We start from the raw sequence: 20,902 nt of genomic DNA, 5'->3' as shown, positions 1-20,902 counted from the left end.
TGAGTCTCCTCAAAGACTGATTAAATTAATTTGCGCTTTCATTAGGTGCCACGGCGTCTGCAGCAATATTTGAGCATTTTCCTGGTTTCTTTTGTTACAAATTCACAATTTGCGGAGTATTAACGCCACTAACTTGAGAACTTTTTGGTCTCTCTTACAGACACAATTATGGCAAGAAATAAACAAGTTGCTAAGGAGAAGCAATATATTTGAACTCTGACAAGCACACTATTGTAGATTGAAAACAGCAGATGATATTTGTTGAACCGACCTGTTTGTAATTCTAAAAGCTACGCAGCCACAGTAACGTTTCACTTTTGCAATAAAAAGGGACAACTGGCGCTACCTGAAAAATAACTGCCGTCCTTGGTCACATGACACGATATATAAAATACTGCGTGTAAAGATAGTGTATAACACTAACAATGCTAGAACGCATGCGTCTTACATGTTGAGCTCTACCATAAGGAAAACCACTCAACATTTGTGCGTGATTCCGTATGCAATGTATCCTTCACCTAATATAGAAGCCACGAACCCTAACTAATCTACGCATGCGTTTAGGGCAAATTAGTTTTGTTCTAAGGAGAATGGTACCACAAGGAGAGCAAGGGGTTACCTGAAACAAATATATAGCTTTGCGATGTTCAAAGTTAAGCGACGGCGATGGAATGTGTTTTACGTAGAGTACACATGTACCTTTCCCACCCTACTCCCATTACTTCCTTGCCTCTAGACTAATTAATTAATTGAAATTAATTAATTAAACAAACATTAAAGTTTACACCTTAGCGCCATAACGCCATAGCGCCATGACGCCTTAGTTCCTTAGCGGCAGGCAACCCCCATAACCATTCCAATAGTGCACTCTGCACTAAAAATGAGCTTGGGGAAAAAGAAGTCATTTATTGAGAGCAGAGAAAACACGTTAGTACAAATATCACGCTATCTATTGGAGACCAATAGGTCTCTTGAATTTCTCTTGGTCAATTCTGGCATTATGAAACGAAAACTAAGTCTGGTTTTCGAAAAAAGTATCTCAGATACCGAGTAATGTTAATTCTGATCACCAGACAGGTCTCGATGAAGACGAATTCTCACAAGAGATAACACACACGCATCTGTTTTAATTGCACTACTCACAATGCTTTATGACTGGGCTTACACAGTCAACCCTCTTACGATCACTACAAATAATCAATTTCTTATCAAACATTTTAGTGTACATAACCACAGTGCATTTGTGACACTCTTTAGGGTTTTGACTCGCCTTGTTAGCTCGCCAAAGTACAGCGAGACTTTTCAAAAATTTATAACACGATAATTAACAATAAATTGAGTAACAGGATATATTTATTTACAGTTTGTTGTCCACATGTTTAGGCTTCGGCATTCTGAATCCTTCTTGAAGTTTCCTGGCTATTTGTCGAGCCTGAATTCCTGGATATGGAGATCCACCTGAATAAGAAAGAGAGATTTATTTATTATGCACAACACAAGAAAAAAACCTCCCCTTGCGGCAAAAGTGTTCACTGGAGTTTGCCTGCAACCACCTTTTGGTCTGTTACAACTGTTATGAGAAAATTCGCCGTTGCACAGGCATTTCTTTATTATTTGGAAAATTATAGGAAAAAAACCGACAGTAGCCTCTTTTCAGTTAACAGCTAGAGATCTTAAGTTTTGTTCTTCATTGTACTTTGCCGATTCTTTGTATACCTGAGCGTGTGCAACGCTGTTTCACTAACTTTCATTTAGAAGACAAGTAATTCGTTATCGGGTCATTTGAGTTTCTTTTTATTATTGAAATATACCTTCCGTTCCCTCAGAAACTAGCCAGCTGAACTACTTTTCACTAACGAAGTTTTATTAGTTTTCTCGGAAGTTAGCCAGCTGAAATGCTTTTCGCTAATGGAGTTTTAATGCTTTCTATTCATAGGATAATTTTTCCTTGCTGTCGATAACACCAATTCAGAATTTCAAATATTAAGTATCTCACTTTTAATTTCCTAAGTTGTTCTATCTTAATCTCAGCCAGTGTAATTTTAATCCTAGCACTCTATTTTTAATTTTGGAAGCCTCGTGGTGTTGATTAGAATTCGCTATCTTAATTAAGTACTTTCCGCTCGTATTGTATACTTGAAGTTACATTAGCATATTGTAAACACTTGACGTGTAAAGGATGATATATAAGCAAGTACGTTTGTAAAGATTATTCGATTCTACAGCGGCTACTCCGCCGAGTTTGTCAATTTCACCCTCGACGTTAGAGTGCAGAATAAACTACTGTTGGACCAAGTTATGTCTCTTCCTTGACGTCCGTAGTGAAGACCATTGAAGTAGATCCTCGTGTACCAGGAAATTGTGACGAATTTCCGTTCCCGCAGCAAAGCAGTGCTCTCCAGAGTTAGATTCCCCCAGTTGTCAGTTCAAGTGTCCGTTCAGTCCGAAATTTACAGTGTTGCAGGAAAAACTTATCGTCACAGTGATTGGAGAAGAGTGGTACTTTGTGGATCTTCCAAGGACGTTATCAAGGCGCCAGAGCAGATTCAAGTTCACCAAAGACGCTAGTTGTTGTAATCCCTTGAGTGCGAACAAAGGATAAAAGCCGCTCAAGTAACGTGAGTACAAAATCAATTCTTTGTCCTCATATATGAAGTCCGTGAAGAAAGTTTTTAGGAAGAAACTTTCGCCGTATAATTTACGAAGTAGGAAATCAGCCGTTCCCGTAGTTAAAGCCAGTACGCCTAAAGTAAATAAAGAAGTACAAGCTTCGTTGTCAGAAGAAGAGAATTGTACATTGTTGTGTGAATTACCATATTATCGAAGTGTCGTCCACGAGTCGTCGACGCACGCGTTAGATTTAAACGAAGAAATCCAGCCAAGTAAACCCAGCGACGGCCCACGTTTGTCCACCGCATTTTCCAGTCCAAGTCAGGCCGATAGTACGAACAGAGAAGCCATAAATATCAGTATAGATCAACGCCAAGAGTCATCCATTGTTCAACCGAGTTCATCAAAACAAGCCACTCCCTGTGGACCGCGTGTAACAAGCGATAGCAGTTCCTTAGAAGACTTCACTCCAATTGACTCCAGGCAGTTACAGATCGGCCCTCAGATTGCTTTAGAAGTCGAAGAAATCAGCGAACCCGAAAACGAAGAGCCAGATCCGGAACAGAACTTGAGTTTCGCATACAACTCAAACCCGTTAATTAATTCACAGTTGACTAGTCACCGTCAAGTAGGAGATAGCATAAATTATAAAAAATCAAAACAAAACAAAAAAAATACTCGCCGAGGATCTTGTTCCAGCGACGAAATCGGAAGCGAAGGTTTTGAACATCCATCTACAAGTAGTAGCAGAGAAGACAGCGAAGAAGAGGAGAGTGACGAAGGATCCCGTACACCTTATAAACCAGAACCAGAAGAAGTTATGGATCCGCATTTAATTCAAACTTTGACCGAAGCTCTACAACGGATTGGACAGCAACAACAGACGTCAATAGTTGTTCCAGAAACTATCAGGATACAACCTTTCCGTGGTTTGGATGGAGACGACGTTGTTGAATGGTTTGAAGTCTTCGAGAACCGTTTAAAACGGAGACGCATCCCCCTGGACAGCGAGAGTGCGTTAACAGAATTGGTACTCCATCTAGCCGGACCAGCCAAGGACTTCTACAGCGATTTAACCCCAGACGAGAAGGACACGCTCGAGAAGGTAAAGCGAATCATGATAGAACACTACTCCAGCAGGGATCACGGCTATGGCCAGAGAGAATATCTGTTGAATAGGCGACAAGCTTCTAGTGAAACTCTGGATCATTACCTAACGGATATCTGTACTAAATTCCGCCGCCTTGGCTTAACAAACAAGGAGAAGATGACATATTTTTTGCAAGGTTTGCGTCCCGAAATCCGCCAACTTGTGTACATGAAGGAACCGAAAACATTTGCCGAAGCCGAGAAAGCCGCCCGATTTGCAGAATCCATTTCTCGAGCTCCTCAATCGTCGGCCGCTGGTGCCGCAACTGAACACGAACTTATTACTAACTTACTAAGCCAGAAAGCTGTCAAGGACGACAACGCGATTTTAACTAAGCTCGATGTCCTCATTAACGGACAGAATACCAAGACAGGGGACGATCAGATACAATCCTTAGTGTCAAGGCTTAACGGATTGATTGATAAAGCTACGAGACAACCAGCTGGTCCAATCACAGAAACAGAAACAGCGAGCCTGGCAGCGTATGCAGAACCCAACAAGAGGGAAAATCCGGAATTCATGCGCGAAATTCGACGAATGGAAGATAAGTTAGAAGAACTTTCTCGCCAGATGGATGCTCGGATTCAAGGGCTGGCTCGACGAAATCCGCCAAATCAGGTTGATCAGCCAAGACAACGAACACGAGAAGGTCGACCCATCTGTTATACTTGTGGAAGAGTTGGACATATTCAACAAAACTGTAACCAGAGGTCTTCACGAGAAACCAGTAACTACGACCGATTCCAGCCGAACCAGCAGCGACGTCAAACAAGTGAAAATTATCCTTCCCGCTCAGGCTACAATCAATCCCCACGACGGAGTGAATTGCCTTCTCAGTTCAATGCAAGTGGCCCGCGAATGGCCGTGCTCGATGATGGAGATTACGATGGTAGTTACGTCGCTCCGTTAGAACAAAATACAATTCACCAGACAATTCCAGAAGAAGGAGGCGAGTTTCCAAGAATAAACTGGAGCGATGTCGGATCGCAAATTGGCAAGGAACTATCTCAGCAGTTGCCAAATACGTCTCACTTGGTCCCAGAAGTGATCCAGCAAGGTCAAGTAAAGGAAAACCAGTCGCCAACTGTGGTTATTGAAGTATCAAAACCAAACTCCGAAAGTGATCAACAAACAATGGAGCCAAATAATGAAAACAAAGCAACTTGTGAAGTAACAACCGCTGCCCGTCCCGAGCGCGAGTTACCTGGAAACCTGGAAACTAGGCCCAAACCGGAAATACGTCAGCCCCTGGTCACTAGTCCACTGAAACCGAACGAACTCAGCGGAAACCAGAGGATTAACCCACCACAGATTCAGAAAAAACATGATGTCCCATTTCCTAACGCTGTACGCCGTACCAAAACCAGAATTTCAGCAGATACAGATGTTATTGTTGACCTGTGCACGGACGGGAACATCGGGAATCCCTCGGTTCCAGATCCCTGTCAGCCAAAACATAGTACTTCCGCCGGAAGAGAATCCACTGAAGTCAAAAATGACAGCTTGCCTAACCATAAGCCAGACCCTGCCCAGACAAAACGTGAAACTTCACCTTTAACCGATGAACAATGTAACATTACAAATAATCAAGCTAAGCCACGTGACCTAACAGTCACCGCCCAGCTACATGGCCAAGACATTAAGTTACTCGTAGATACCGGAGCAGGCGTGTCAGTAATTGATGAACAGTTTACACGAGACATCTATAAAGGTGAACTACCCAAGTCAGGCTTCCCAGGTAACCCAAGCAATCAGCAACCACCAGAATTGCAAACAAAGTTGGAGAAACTCAAAGTTGGAGAAAAAGTATCAAGAAAATTTGACGGAAGTCACGTCAGAGATGGAAATACAGGTAACATCGCCGCGTTTTCAGAAGCCAACGATAGAGAGATGCCGGAATTGCTGAAAGAAATTCGCCGAATGGAAAACGGTTTAGAAAATCTGAACCAACGAGTAAATCGCATGGACCGCCTCGCCCGACGTAACCGCACCGTGTGCTATAGGTGTGGACGCACTGGCCATATCCAATATAACTGTTACTATTATTACCAGCCAGGAAGCCCATGCCAGAACCAAGAAGGGAGCCAAGAGTACCATGCGAATTACAATCAGGAAGAAAATCAGCGTCTGGCAACTCATCCCTCGGCGCGTTCGTCCGCATTAGATGCTCAATATGCCCAGCGAGTTCTAAATTACCATGACAACAAAGTAAGGAGTTCAGGATCAGCTGAACAAACCTCCTGTCAGCCAGTACGCACTTGCAACCTAACATTTGAAGGAGAAAAAAACTCGTTAGATCGTGTGTTAACCGCGCTACCAAAGCAAGACGAGACAAACAGCCAGGGAAATGCAGCAAGTACAACACAATCACAACAAGAAGTGAAGCTGACAAGAGCCAATAAGCGACAACCACAAATCTCACATAAGCAAGTACCTTTGCCCGCAACAAACCACCGTCAATCGAAGTCAGCAGCTCAGCCAAGCAAAGATTTCTCGTCTGGTAAAAAGGATTTCAAGCTAAAGTGCAGTGATCTAACTACAGAAGGTGAAATAGCAGGCCAAGCAGTTCAGTTACTCGTGGATACTGGAGCGTGCGTATCAGCCATAAACGAACAGTTTTTCACGAAGATTTATGGTCAATTCCTGCCTAATATGAGCGAAGGTTCCTTATCGTCTGTCCAGACAGTAAGCGGAGAGAAAGTTCCAGTGTTAGGAAAGTTTACGATACCTTTACAGTTGCAGGCAAGAGAATATACCTGTGAGTTTCATGTCATGCAGAACCTGACCTACGATGCTATCCTTGGTCGAGATTTTCTACACAAGAACGGACCCCTTATTGATCTGGTAGACGGTACTCTTTCCTTCAAAGGAACAGGATACGTTCGAGAACAAGCCAGCATAAAGACTGTGCCAGTGATGGGAACCTTCCTTTCCCAGCAGAAGTTGAAAGAAAAGAACACCGTGGTCAGTGATGCAAATCTAGCGCCTTTACCAGAGATTTTAAAGTCCAAATTTGTTCGACGCAATGAAAAGAGCAAATTGATGTTTTCTCACCAGTCACTGCTACTGACAGTTTCATGCACGCCAGCCACGGAAAACAACGACAAGCCCGTTATTCAGAAACTGCCCAAGTTCTTCACCCAGGAAACCCCCGATGATATCCTTCAAGGTGGTCACGAAATTTGTACCCCACTTAGCCTAGCGAATTACAAGAGATCTGACCAGAGTGAAGTCCAAAATGAAAGAAACGTACCGAGAGTTAAAACGTTGAAGTCAGCCGTATCGCTCTTTGAAACCGATGATGTTCAGAAAACCTTGAAGGCCATGTCTTCAAGCAAAGAAAACAGTTTTAGGTTACCACAAGAGATTCATGTCTACCGAAATGTAAAGAATCAAGAGAGCCAGTTTACCATTGACCAGGAATTTTGAGAGAGGAAGAGGTGTTGATGACATTGAAGAAGTAACGCATTATTGACGCATATAGACAAACAGGTTAATGAGAAATATATCCTCACAGAAATGAGATTATAGGAGGGATTTCAGTGTCGAAGTAGACAAGTAGACAGTTTTCCCAAAAGAGACAAGCTAATGGAAAGAAATTTGATAAGGAATATTAAAGTACCAAGAAAGATTTTTACGAATTTTCTGGAGACCATTTTAACGCTTATAAACCATGTTCAGATAGTCAAGTTGAGTTGTACATTCCTTTTATGCGTCTTGCTCGACCAGGAGGTCTCGATTTTAAGGTGGGAGGAATGTTATGAGAAAATTCGCCGTTGCACAGGCATTTCTTTATTATTTGGAAAATTATGGGAAAAAAACCGACAGTAGCCTCTTTTCAGTTAACAGCTAGAGATCTTAAGTTTTGTTCTTCATTGTACTTTGCCGATTCTTTGTATACCTGAGCGTGTGCAACGCTGTTTCACTAACTTTCATTTAGAAGACAAGTAATTCGTTATCGGGTCATTTGAGTTTCTTTTTATTATTGAAATATACCTTCCGTTCCCTCAGAAACTAGCCAGCTGAACTACTTTTCACTAACGAAGTTTTATTAGTTTTCTCGGAAGTTAGCCAGCTGAAATGCTTTTCGCTAATGGAGTTTTAATGCTTTCTATTCATAGGATAATTTTTCCTTGCTGTCGATAACACCAATTCAGAATTTCAAATATTAAGTATCTCACTTTTAATTTCCTAAGTTGTTCTATCTTAATCTCAGCCAGTGTAATTTTAATCCTAGCACTCTATTTTTAATTTTGGAAGCCTCGTGGTGTTGATTAGAATTCGCTATCTTAATTAAGTACTTTCCGCTCGTATTGTATACTTGAAGTTACATTAGCATATTGTAAACACTTGACGTGTAAAGGATGATATATAAGCAAGTACGTTTGTAAAGATTATTCGATTCTACAGCGGCTACTCCGCCGAGTTTGTCAATTTCACCCTCGACGTTAGAGTGCAGAATAAACTACTGTTGGACCAAGTTATGTCTCTTCCTTGACGTCCGTAGTGAAGACCATTGAAGTAGATCCTCGTGTACCAGGAAATTGTGACGAATTTCCGTTCCCGCAGCAAAGCAGTGCTCTCCAGAGTTAGATTCCCCCAGTTGTCAGTTCAAGTGTCCGTTCAGTCCGAAATTTACAGTGTTGCAGGAAAAACTTATCGTCACAGTGATTGGAGAAGAGTGGTACTTTGTGGATCTTCCAAGGACGTTATCAAGGCGCCAGAGCAGATTCAAGTTCACCAAAGACGCTAGTTGTTGTAATCCCTTGAGTGCGAACAAAGGATAAAAGCCGCTCAAGTAACGTGAGTACAAAATCAATTCTTTGTCCTCATATATGAAGTCCGTGAAGAAAGTTTTTAGGAAGAAACTTTCGCCGTATAATTTACGAAGTAGGAAATCAGCCGTTCCCGTAGTTAAAGCCAGTACGCCTAAAGTAAATAAAGAAGTACAAGCTTCGTTGTCAGAAGAAGAGAATTGTACATTGTTGTGTGAATTACCATATTATCGAAGTGTCGTCCACGAGTCGTCGACGCACGCGTTAGATTTAAACGAAGAAATCCAGCCAAGTAAACCCAGCGACGGCCCACGTTTGTCCACCGCATTTTCCAGTCCAAGTCAGGCCGATAGTACGAACAGAGAAGCCATAAATATCAGTATAGATCAACGCCAAGAGTCATCCATTGTTCAACCGAGTTCATCAAAACAAGCCACTCCCTGTGGACCGCGTGTAACAAGCGATAGCAGTTCCTTAGAAGACTTCACTCCAATTGACTCCAGGCAGTTACAGATCGGCCCTCAGATTGCTTTAGAAGTCGAAGAAATCAGCGAACCCGAAAACGAAGAGCCAGATCCGGAACAGAACTTGAGTTTCGCATACAACTCAAACCCGTTAATTAATTCACAGTTGACTAGTCACCGTCAAGTAGGAGATAGCATAAATTATAAAAAATCAAAACAAAACAAAAAAAATACTCGCCGAGGATCTTGTTCCAGCGACGAAATCGGAAGCGAAGGTTTTGAACATCCATCTACAAGTAGTAGCAGAGAAGACAGCGAAGAAGAGGAGAGTGACGAAGGATCCCGTACACCTTATAAACCAGAACCAGAAGAAGTTATGGATCCGCATTTAATTCAAACTTTGACCGAAGCTCTACAACGGATTGGACAGCAACAACAGACGTCAATAGTTGTTCCAGAAACTATCAGGATACAACCTTTCCGTGGTTTGGATGGAGACGACGTTGTTGAATGGTTTGAAGTCTTCGAGAACCGTTTAAAACGGAGACGCATCCCCCTGGACAGCGAGAGTGCGTTAACAGAATTGGTACTCCATCTAGCCGGACCAGCCAAGGACTTCTACAGCGATTTAACCCCAGACGAGAAGGACACGCTCGAGAAGGTAAAGCGAATCATGATAGAACACTACTCCAGCAGGGATCACGGCTATGGCCAGAGAGAATATCTGTTGAATAGGCGACAAGCTTCTAGTGAAACTCTGGATCATTACCTAACGGATATCTGTACTAAATTCCGCCGCCTTGGCTTAACAAACAAGGAGAAGATGACATATTTTTTGCAAGGTTTGCGTCCCGAAATCCGCCAACTTGTGTACATGAAGGAACCGAAAACATTTGCCGAAGCCGAGAAAGCCGCCCGATTTGCAGAATCCATTTCTCGAGCTCCTCAATCGTCGGCCGCTGGTGCCGCAACTGAACACGAACTTATTACTAACTTACTAAGCCAGAAAGCTGTCAAGGACGACAACGCGATTTTAACTAAGCTCGATGTCCTCATTAACGGACAGAATACCAAGACAGGGGACGATCAGATACAATCCTTAGTGTCAAGGCTTAACGGATTGATTGATAAAGCTACGAGACAACCAGCTGGTCCAATCACAGAAACAGAAACAGCGAGCCTGGCAGCGTATGCAGAACCCAACAAGAGGGAAAATCCGGAATTCATGCGCGAAATTCGACGAATGGAAGATAAGTTAGAAGAACTTTCTCGCCAGATGGATGCTCGGATTCAAGGGCTGGCTCGACGAAATCCGCCAAATCAGGTTGATCAGCCAAGACAACGAACACGAGAAGGTCGACCCATCTGTTATACTTGTGGAAGAGTTGGACATATTCAACAAAACTGTAACCAGAGGTCTTCACGAGAAACCAGTAACTACGACCGATTCCAGCCGAACCAGCAGCGACGTCAAACAAGTGAAAATTATCCTTCCCGCTCAGGCTACAATCAATCCCCACGACGGAGTGAATTGCCTTCTCAGTTCAATGCAAGTGGCCCGCGAATGGCCGTGCTCGATGATGGAGATTACGATGGTAGTTACGTCGCTCCGTTAGAACAAAATACAATTCACCAGACAATTCCAGAAGAAGGAGGCGAGTTTCCAAGAATAAACTGGAGCGATGTCGGATCGCAAATTGGCAAGGAACTATCTCAGCAGTTGCCAAATACGTCTCACTTGGTCCCAGAAGTGATCCAGCAAGGTCAAGTAAAGGAAAACCAGTCGCCAACTGTGGTTATTGAAGTATCAAAACCAAACTCCGAAAGTGATCAACAAACAATGGAGCCAAATAATGAAAACAAAGCAACTTGTGAAGTAACAACCGCTGCCCGTCCCGAGCGCGAGTTACCTGGAAACCTGGAAACTAGGCCCAAACCGGAAATACGTCAGCCCCTGGTCACTAGTCCACTGAAACCGAACGAACTCAGCGGAAACCAGAGGATTAACCCACCACAGATTCAGAAAAAACATGATGTCCCATTTCCTAACGCTGTACGCCGTACCAAAACCAGAATTTCAGCAGATACAGATGTTATTGTTGACCTGTGCACGGACGGGAACATCGGGAATCCCTCGGTTCCAGATCCCTGTCAGCCAAAACATAGTACTTCCGCCGGAAGAGAATCCACTGAAGTCAAAAATGACAGCTTGCCTAACCATAAGCCAGACCCTGCCCAGACAAAACGTGAAACTTCACCTTTAACCGATGAACAATGTAACATTACAAATAATCAAGCTAAGCCACGTGACCTAACAGTCACCGCCCAGCTACATGGCCAAGACATTAAGTTACTCGTAGATACCGGAGCAGGCGTGTCAGTAATTGATGAACAGTTTACACGAGACATCTATAAAGGTGAACTACCCAAGTCAGGCTTCCCAGGTAACCCAAGCAATCAGCAACCACCAGAATTGCAAACAAAGTTGGAGAAACTCAAAGTTGGAGAAAAAGTATCAAGAAAATTTGACGGAAGTCACGTCAGAGATGGAAATACAGGTAACATCGCCGCGTTTTCAGAAGCCAACGATAGAGAGATGCCGGAATTGCTGAAAGAAATTCGCCGAATGGAAAACGGTTTAGAAAATCTGAACCAACGAGTAAATCGCATGGACCGCCTCGCCCGACGTAACCGCACCGTGTGCTATAGGTGTGGACGCACTGGCCATATCCAATATAACTGTTACTATTATTACCAGCCAGGAAGCCCATGCCAGAACCAAGAAGGGAGCCAAGAGTACCATGCGAATTACAATCAGGAAGAAAATCAGCGTCTGGCAACTCATCCCTCGGCGCGTTCGTCCGCATTAGATGCTCAATATGCCCAGCGAGTTCTAAATTACCATGACAACAAAGTAAGGAGTTCAGGATCAGCTGAACAAACCTCCTGTCAGCCAGTACGCACTTGCAACCTAACATTTGAAGGAGAAGAAAACTCGTTAGATCGTGTGTTAACCGCGCTACCAAAGCAAGACGAGACAAACAGCCAGGGAAATGCAGCAAGTACAACACAATCACAACAAGAAGTGAAGCTGACAAGAGCCAATAAGCGACAACCACAAATCTCACATAAGCAAGTACCTTTGCCCGCAACAAACCACCGTCAATCGAAGTCAGCAGCTCAGCCAAGCAAAGATTTCTCGTCTGGTAAAAAGGATTTCAAGCTAAAGTGCAGTGATCTAACTACAGAAGGTGAAATAGCAGGCCAAGCAGTTCAGTTACTCGTGGATACTGGAGCGTGCGTATCAGCCATAAACGAACAGTTTTTCACGAAGATTTATGGTCAATTCCTGCCTAATATGAGCGAAGGTTCCTTATCGTCTGTCCAGACAGTAAGCGGAGAGAAAGTTCCAGTGTTAGGAAAGTTTACGATACCTTTACAGTTGCAGGCAAGAGAATATACCTGTGAGTTTCATGTCATGCAGAACCTGACCTACGATGCTATCCTTGGTCGAGATTTTCTACACAAGAACGGACCCCTTATTGATCTGGTAGACGGTACTCTTTCCTTCAAAGGAACAGGATACGTTCGAGAACAAGCCAGCATAAAGACTGTGCCAGTGATGGGAACCTTCCTTTCCCAGCAGAAGTTGAAAGAAAAGAACACCGTGGTCAGTGATGCAAATCTAGCGCCTTTACCAGAGATTTTAAAGTCCAAATTTGTTCGACGCAATGAAAAGAGCAAATTGATGTTTTCTCACCAGTCACTGCTACTGACAGTTTCATGCACGCCAGCCACGGAAAACAACGACAAGCCCGTTATTCAGAAACTGCCCAAGTTCTTCACCCAGGAAACCCCCGATGATATCCTTCAAGGTGGTCACGAAATTTGTACCCCACTTAGCCTAGCGAATTACAAGAGATCTGACCAGAGTGAAGTCCAAAATGAAAGAAACGTACCGAGAGTTAAAACGTTGAAGTCAGCCGTATCGCTCTTTGAAACCGATGATGTTCAGAAAACCTTGAAGGCCATGTCTTCAAGCAAAGAAAACAGTTTTAGGTTACCACAAGAGATTCATGTCTACCGAAATGTAAAGAATCAAGAGAGCCAGTTTACCATTGACCAGGAATTTTGAGAGAGGAAGAGGTGTTGATGACATTGAAGAAGTAACGCATTATTGACGCATATAGACAAACAGGTTAATGAGAAATATATCCTCACAGAAATGAGATTATAGGAGGGATTTCAGTGTCGAAGTAGACAAGTAGACAGTTTTCCCAAAAGAGACAAGCTAATGGAAAGAAATTTGATAAGGAATATTAAAGTACCAAGAAAGATTTTTACGAATTTTCTGGAGACCATTTTAACGCTTATAAACCATGTTCAGATAGTCAAGTTGAGTTGTACATTCCTTTTATGCGTCTTGCTCGACCAGGAGGTCTCGATTTTAAGGTGGGAGGAATGTTATGAGAAAATTCGCCGTTGCACAGGCATTTCTTTATTATTTGGAAAATTATGGGAAAAAAACCGACAGTAGCCTCTTTTCAGTTAACAGCTAGAGATCTTAAGTTTTGTTCTTCATTGTACTTTGCCGATTCTTTGTATACCTGAGCGTGTGCAACGCTGTTTCACTAACTTTCATTTAGAAGACAAGTAATTCGTTATCGGGTCATTTGAGTTTCTTTTTATTATTGAAATATACCTTCCGTTCCCTCAGAAACTAGCCAGCTGAACTACTTTTCACTAACGAAGTTTTATTAGTTTTCTCGGAAGTTAGCCAGCTGAAATGCTTTTCGCTAATGGAGTTTTAATGCTTTCTATTCATAGGATAATTTTTCCTTGCTGTCGATAACACCAATTCAGAATTTCAAATATTAAGTATCTCACTTTTAATTTCCTAAGTTGTTCTATCTTAATCTCAGCCAGTGTAATTTTAATCCTAGCACTCTATTTTTAATTTTGGAAGCCTCGTGGTGTTGATTAGAATTCGCTATCTTAATTAAGTACTTTCCGCTCGTATTGTATACTTGAAGTTACATTAGCATATTGTAAACACTTGACGTGTAAAGGATGATATATAAGCAAGTACGTTTGTAAAGATTATTCGATTCTACAGCGGCTACTCCGCCGAGTTTGTCAATTTCACCCTCGACGTTAGAGTGCAGAATAAACTACTGTTGGACCAAGTTATGTCTCTTCCTTGACGTCCGTAGTGAAGACCATTGAAGTAGATCCTCGTGTACCAGGAAATTGTGACGAATTTCCGTTCCCGCAGCAAAGCAGTGCTCTCCAGAGTTAGATTCCCCCAGTTGTCAGTTCAAGTGTCCGTTCAGTCCGAAATTTACAGTGTTGCAGGAAAAACTTATCGTCACACAACTCGCGAAGAGTTTCCAGAAACAAATATCATTAATTCTTTTTCAAGCCAAGGTTAGGATTTTGCGATTATTATAATTCAAATGGTAAATGCATTCAGGAACATTACGAGGCAACTATCTTATAGCAGGACACGGTTTCTTCTTTGTCTCTAATATTCGTTTACTTTTCGGGTGACGAACAGAGTAGACAAAATCCGGTGGCCATGTTCGTGAAAATGGTGTATGGCCGATCGCTTATGCTCTAATAACGAATTGTGCCAAGGTAAGTGGCACGATAGAGGCATACTATTGATCGATAGAAGGAACCGTACAACCTGTTCGTTCCATTATCAGACACTGGGAAGTGCTAATGGACATCAGATTTTTTTCTCCCAGGGATTGTTGTAAAAACGTCACGTGACACATAAACTGAGAAATATGTTCAATTGATAGAATTTGCCCAAACGTTTTTGATCCTGGAAAAAAAACAATAGAGAATATTTGAACCGCAAACGTGGTTTGTAATTTAACTTACCTACAGTGAGAATCTCGTACAACAAGACACCATAGCTCCAACTGAGAGAAAAAATGAATTAGTTGATACTTAGTGACATTATAGCAGATACAAATATTGATTACCTAGGAGCTGCGCGGTTACTGATCTCGGTAAAGTGAAGTCCTCTCTTGCATTAGAAACATCATCAGTGTTTCACTATTTAAATACAATCGCACCTCCACTAAAGGGCACCTCTCTACAACGGCCACCTCTTTGCAACGGGCAGTTTTTTTGGTCCCGGCGGACAGTCCAGACGTTCACTCTTATTTTAACCTCTCTATAACGGCCACCTGTCCACAATGGTAACGGCTACTAACACTCGTTCCAACTGCCGTAATAACCTCTCCACAACGGCCAGTTAATCAACGACTGACGAACGATGTATACAAAAACCCCATTTTTTATTGCAAAATGTCAGGCACCCCGAAAAAATAAACCGTTGTACATTACACCCCTGCATCTCCATAACGACTAACTCTCAACAACGGCCACTTTCCTCTGTCTCCAACAGTCCAAGGTGGCCGTTGTGAAGAGGTTCGACTGTAATTGTTCTTTTTATAAGTAACACTAATTAAATACCTGTTTCTAAAGAAATCGTGACCCTTGGCTACGGAAATCAGTGCAAAAATTTGGAAAATGAGGTATTCTTTTAGGTTGCAGAGTTTCCAAGAAAATACGAGTAAAACTACGTGAAGCTACCAACACGACGTGAAACCATCTCCAGCGAGCAATGGCAATTTAAACGCACACTTTATTTAACTGGCGATCAACCACTTGCGATTCAATGTGGTTAAAACTGAAACAAACACCAACAAAACAAACTTAAACAAAGCGAAAACGGCGCAAACTAAAACCCGTGATAATAACAGATTTACATTTGTAACGCGATGCTGGGACTGCTCATAAACGGCTGAGATGCAGCTGAGATACGACAACAAACTGCACTAGATGCCTCGATTATGGATACTACCCTCCGATCCGCACTGCGAAAACTTAAAATGCACTGCCCAAAAGCTGTTTGAATAAATTACACGACGAAACAAGCGCCACATTCCAACACGTAATACCTACAATACAAAATGTACTTGCTAAGCTTCACAATTAAACCAATTCAGTTGAATTGGTTTAATTGTGAGCTAATTGGGGCACTTGTTCTAAAAAAAAGATCATCATAGAAAAATGTATATTCAAATAAATAAAATAAAAGACTTTATTTAACCTGAGAGGCCAATCAGTGATCACTGGATCACTGGTATTAACTGGCGATCAGCATTTACGTATAAAATACAGCTATTCATAAAATTGTACTTCAAAAAAAAAAAACAAGAAGATATATATACTAAACATTTACATTAAAAATTTATTAAAAGGTATTATATACTTACACGTCGCTTTGTGTTGTGTATGTTCCATATAACAAAGCTTCATAAGCAGTCCACTTAACAGGAAGACGACCCTTTTAAGGAAACAAAATAATCGAAATTAAAACCAAAAAATTGGAGATGCATATTCTGTGGACGTGAGACAAGTGTAATTCCTTTGAATCTCTCACCCGACTTCGTTTGGTGTAGATATCATCCTGCTGGACATTTCTGGCCATACCAAAATATGTCACCTTACATTTCTCTCCTTCACCAACAAGAACATTTCTGGCCGCCAAGTCACGATGGATTATCTGAAACAGAGTTAAATATTGCTATTAAATAAGAACTGTTCAAACGCTTACTTGGGCAGCGCGTGTTGCTGCGTGGATCTGAAAGGCTTTTGCAAAATAGAATGGAAGAACTTACAGAGTTAAACTGTTTACAGGGGATATAATGACATAAAAAGAAACGCAAACCTTTCTCGAAGACAAGTAAAACATTCCATCAGCAATCTGCCAAGCGAACCTCACCAGTTGTTCCGCAGTCAGATTGGTCTGCGGTTTCGAATCCGGGTCTTTAAAGTAAGTGTCATTTAGTCCACGGCTCTTCCTCAAATACCCCAGCAGATCACCGTATGGCACGTACTCAATAAGGACAAGCAGAGGATCTATGGTAAATTGAAAATAATAATAATGGTTCACTCTGAAGCCCATCACAGTATAAACTGCTTAAGAAAAGCGCGGGACAAATTCAATGATCGCAAGCAAAAGGTCAATTATTGAAAAGTTCGACAATGAAGCAAAATAACGAGATAGACAAGAAGCTGTTTTAGGTTTGAGCAGCCATCACTTTTATCATAATTTTACGTGTTAAAATTCTTAGAAACAAAATAACTTTTTTAATCTTCGGACATGTTTCGACGGTTCATCCGTCATCGTCAGTCTAACGGTCTAACAAGTGCTCATTACATAATGTTACGATGTATAAAATTTCAAAGTTGTAACAGTAAAACAAAGTGCGCGAGCACCTGACCATAAACTATCGGTCAAGGTGCCCACAAAGAAAGCATCAAGTATTTACCTTTGATAATGGCTCTTTTAACTCTACTAATTACTTATTCAATCTTAATAGGCACGCAAGCCAAATTTAAGCCTTTATTTACGTTTCCTAGGTCGCCTTCGTGAAAGCCAATGTAAACTGAAATTGTCCGCCAAACATGAAGGAAAAAAAATTCAACTTAACAACAAATTGCTTTCTTTTGTGCAATGTCTTGAAAAAGTAGTTCGCCAAAATCAATTCTTGAGCGTTCCATATTTGCGGCCCGCATTGCAAAATCTCATCAGATTTCATTTACCCGACTCAGTAACGCATCCCATCAGCTTGATCACGTGAGGATGAGGCTTCAGTTTTTTCATCACCTCAAGTTCTGACAGCAGGTCGTTTCTGTCTGAATCCGAGGCATTCGCTATAAAGCAAAAGAAATAACAGATGGTCTTCCTTCAGTCCTTATCATCTCGACAGGTTGGAAATTCTAATCGTACCTTTCAACATTTTTACAGCAACCGTTGAGTATTCCTCGTCACCGCTTATGTTCCATGCTGTTGCCTTGGCAACCCTAGAAAAAGCTCCTTTGCCAATGACTTTAAGAATTTTGACCTGTTCTCGATTAATTTCCCAGACTCGTGTTGACGGATGAAGAGCCATGTAGTTTCCGCTGCTTGGAGCTGCATAGGTCGCGGAGTCACCAGACGGCACTACGCTGGAGGACGGGTTTTTGGTTTCCGTAGCCATGGTGTTCTAGTGAGAAATAATGGACTTTAGTTTATTATTCATGGTTACCTGATTAGCATAAGTATTGACAATGTGCATATTAATTTCTTATACCTGAGTTTGTCTCTTTAGTTCATGGGTCGACCAATTTACGTCTCTTTGTCGATATTTTCAAAGTTGCACAAAATATAACTATACTCAAAAGTTGTTTTCTGTGTTTCGGGATTCTTTCTGAGGTTAAAAATCAAATTGTGTATGTGCATTTTAACTTACTTACCAGCACGACAAACTCTCCGCCGCCTCCACCACACATATTTCTACTAAAAGACAGCAATATGCAAGGTAGCAATAGAAAGCAATATGCTTCAGTACGATTCAATTTCTAACAGCAACAGCAGTGTCAAAATGGAAAAAAAGTTGGGTCTCTCCCAGGGACATCCTACCACCAAAGCGAGAGACCCTCCTATCCAGGGTCTCTTTTACTGCAGATTCATCTTTGTCATTTCTCCAAAGCAGCCCGCTGCTATTTATAAAAAAAGGCTCCAAAATATCTCCCACCAGGAGGGGTGACCCTCCTACAAGAGACGACTTTGTCCATATAAACAGGCTCCTATATTTTAATTTTCAATTACAATCAGCTCCATAGCTTTCAGATTTTTAAGCTTATAACATTTTAGAACCTTTCTGAACTCTTCACCCTTAAACCATAGTTTCTTCGAAAGTGAATCAAGAAAGAAATGTAATGTTTCCTTCCCTTTTCCACGCAATTCTAATTATTATCCTTTTTTTCTCTATACGTCCGTGTTTCGCGAAAAGACATTGTCTCAGTCTCCTAAATGTTTCTGTAAAAGTAAATTTACTTTTAATGGGAGAAAACCCAAACAGCAGCTGAAGTTAACGTAATCGGTGCCGAACCCTATTGAACAATTAGATTATGAGCTCGAGATTTCTCATGGAAATCGAGAGCGAATAATCTAATTGTTTTAATAGAATGCTAACTAAATGTCCTTCAAATAACGAGTTCCAGTCGTTCCCCAGCGAAGAATTGAACTTCACGCCCCAGCAAATCGTGTGGATTGAATTGTTTTGTTTTTTAAAAAGATTTGCAGTTGTGCACGCGCGCTCATCGGTTCATGGAGTAATTTTGAGGTTTTTAAAAAAGTCGCACAACGGTCAGTTTCCTTTCTTTAGTGTTCTTGAAAATAAAATTATCCCGTAATATTTCTAAATCTTCTGCAAAACATTAGAGAAACTTGACAACGTTGCCATTATGTGGATGACCTCTAGCCATGCACTCTAAGTGCTGATAGTGCACGAGTAGCTTACTCAATTAGATTGCAGCATTTAAATTAGTATGCGAGTAGAATTCTTTAGAATTCTTCTAAACTTGTTTTTATTTCTTCCTTAGCGCGTGCGCTTGATGCATGACGTTACGTGACGTTGCAACATGAATTTCGTGAACAGTATGCGGATGCGCAGAAAAGGGCGCGAACGTCCTTAATGCTGATAAATATACGAGTAAAGGTTCTTTTGCCTGGACCAATGTTTCAATGTAACGATTCGGTATGTCACTTTAATTTCTCCAGCAGATCGACAGGAACCTGAAAGATTGAACTGTGTCAATATCCACATCGACGTGGCACCAAAAAAAAAGTGTCATTGGTAAGAGAAAAAAGCAATTTTGTATTTATTTTTACATCATGTTATTCTTGATACTTTTAGGGTATAATAGGCTTCAATTTACTCACCGATTTCTTTTCGAGATCGCTGAAACAAGAACAAAAATTAAATAGTCGTCAGCCTTTACTCTTTTCAGTTATATGGTGCGAATTTCCAAGGCCTGGTACAAACACGAGGGAAAGTTTGGGAGAATTCTAATTCCACCAAACTTTGCCAAGTTTTTCCTGAGGTTTTGTCAACCTAAACGGCCATTTTCTCTTTCGTTTAGGAAATAAGGCCGACAAATGATATGCCAACCAATCTATGCGCTCGATATGTGCAAGCATTTTTGCTCAGTAACATAGCCAACCTGCTCCCATAAACGTTAGAATTTATCAAATCTACCTATAAATCGTTTTCATGTGACGTCATCATTTTCTAAAATCGAAAACTAAAGAGCCACCAAAGTTTTCATCCTCATCAGGCATAAGAGGGGGTAAATTTATATCTGTTTACAATGTTACAGCTCAATAGTGTGCTTTGTTTGGAAACCACTGTATTTTGAATTTCAGAATTACGGCGCTATGTGACACAAAGCTTCAATTGCATTTGTCGCAAAAATATATATACATACTTATCTCAAGTGTTTTAGCTTTTGTAGAAGTTAGATCATTAGGAAAAGTGCTTATGTAAATGTTTGTTTGTTCAGTACAGATAATCAGTCGCCTAGATAGCCAAAGTGAGTTCCAGATGTTTACACTATTTTCCGGCCGCCATATTGGTGCACCACAGAGGTGCACCAACATGACGTTTCCATACTGGGCTCTGCAAATTTCTGCGAAACATTTCGACAAATATCTGCAGTTTGGGAAAACGCATAAACCTAAAACTTGGGGAAGTGTTTTCTCTATCTATTTCCCATACGATCACAATTTCTTGACTTTATCCACTGAATGGTTTTCGATTTATTTTTTTACTGCGTGACAGTGAAAACGATCTATATTCAGCCAAAATCTATAACTTACCCTCACCACTACGCAGTCTCCGGAAGACAATGATGAGAATAAGAATGATAATCAACAACACAAGGATGACAATATTATATACAATGTGAAGAACCAACACGTTACACGACGAACCTAAAATATACAAAAGAAATCATTTAGATGGTTAGTTATTTGACTGCACTGTGTCAAATTA

General features: G+C 41.3%; 1 protein-coding gene and 1 pseudogene across 2 annotated transcripts in view; both read right to left on the bottom strand.

Moving 5' to 3' along the window:
- Positions 1-19,812, bottom strand: part of LOC149109356 (tyrosine kinase receptor Cad96Ca-like) — a 23,991-nt pseudogene extending 4,179 nt beyond the window's left edge. Inside the window, exons 1-9 of the transcript XR_016208637.1 lie at positions 19,792-19,812; positions 18,321-18,363; positions 17,815-18,070; positions 17,628-17,738; positions 16,750-16,940; positions 16,462-16,584; positions 16,295-16,365; positions 14,889-14,929; positions 1,362-1,458 (exon numbers count right to left, since the gene is read on the bottom strand). The product of XR_016208637.1 is annotated as a tyrosine kinase receptor Cad96Ca-like (transcript). The remainder of the gene's footprint in view (positions 1-1,361; positions 1,459-14,888; positions 14,930-16,294; positions 16,366-16,461; positions 16,585-16,749; positions 16,941-17,627; positions 17,739-17,814; positions 18,071-18,320; positions 18,364-19,791) is intronic.
- The window catches only part of LOC110054025 (neural cell adhesion molecule 1-like), a gene marked incomplete at its 5' end in the record, with an annotated part of 14,262 nt that continues 12,018 nt past the window's right edge, over positions 18,659-20,902 (bottom strand). Inside the window, one exon of the mRNA XM_089294616.1 lies at positions 18,659-20,841. Within this exon, the coding sequence (XP_089150742.1) occupies positions 20,717-20,841 (125 nt within the window). The remainder of the gene's footprint in view (positions 20,842-20,902) is intronic.

Source organism: Orbicella faveolata, unplaced genomic scaffold (genome assembly GCF_042242905.1).
Source record: "Orbicella faveolata isolate gen_17 unplaced genomic scaffold, um_ofav_v1 contig_25, whole genome shotgun sequence".
Lineage (NCBI taxonomy): Eukaryota > Metazoa > Cnidaria > Anthozoa > Scleractinia > Merulinidae > Orbicella > Orbicella faveolata.
This window is presented reverse-complemented; position numbering and strand designations above follow the sequence as displayed.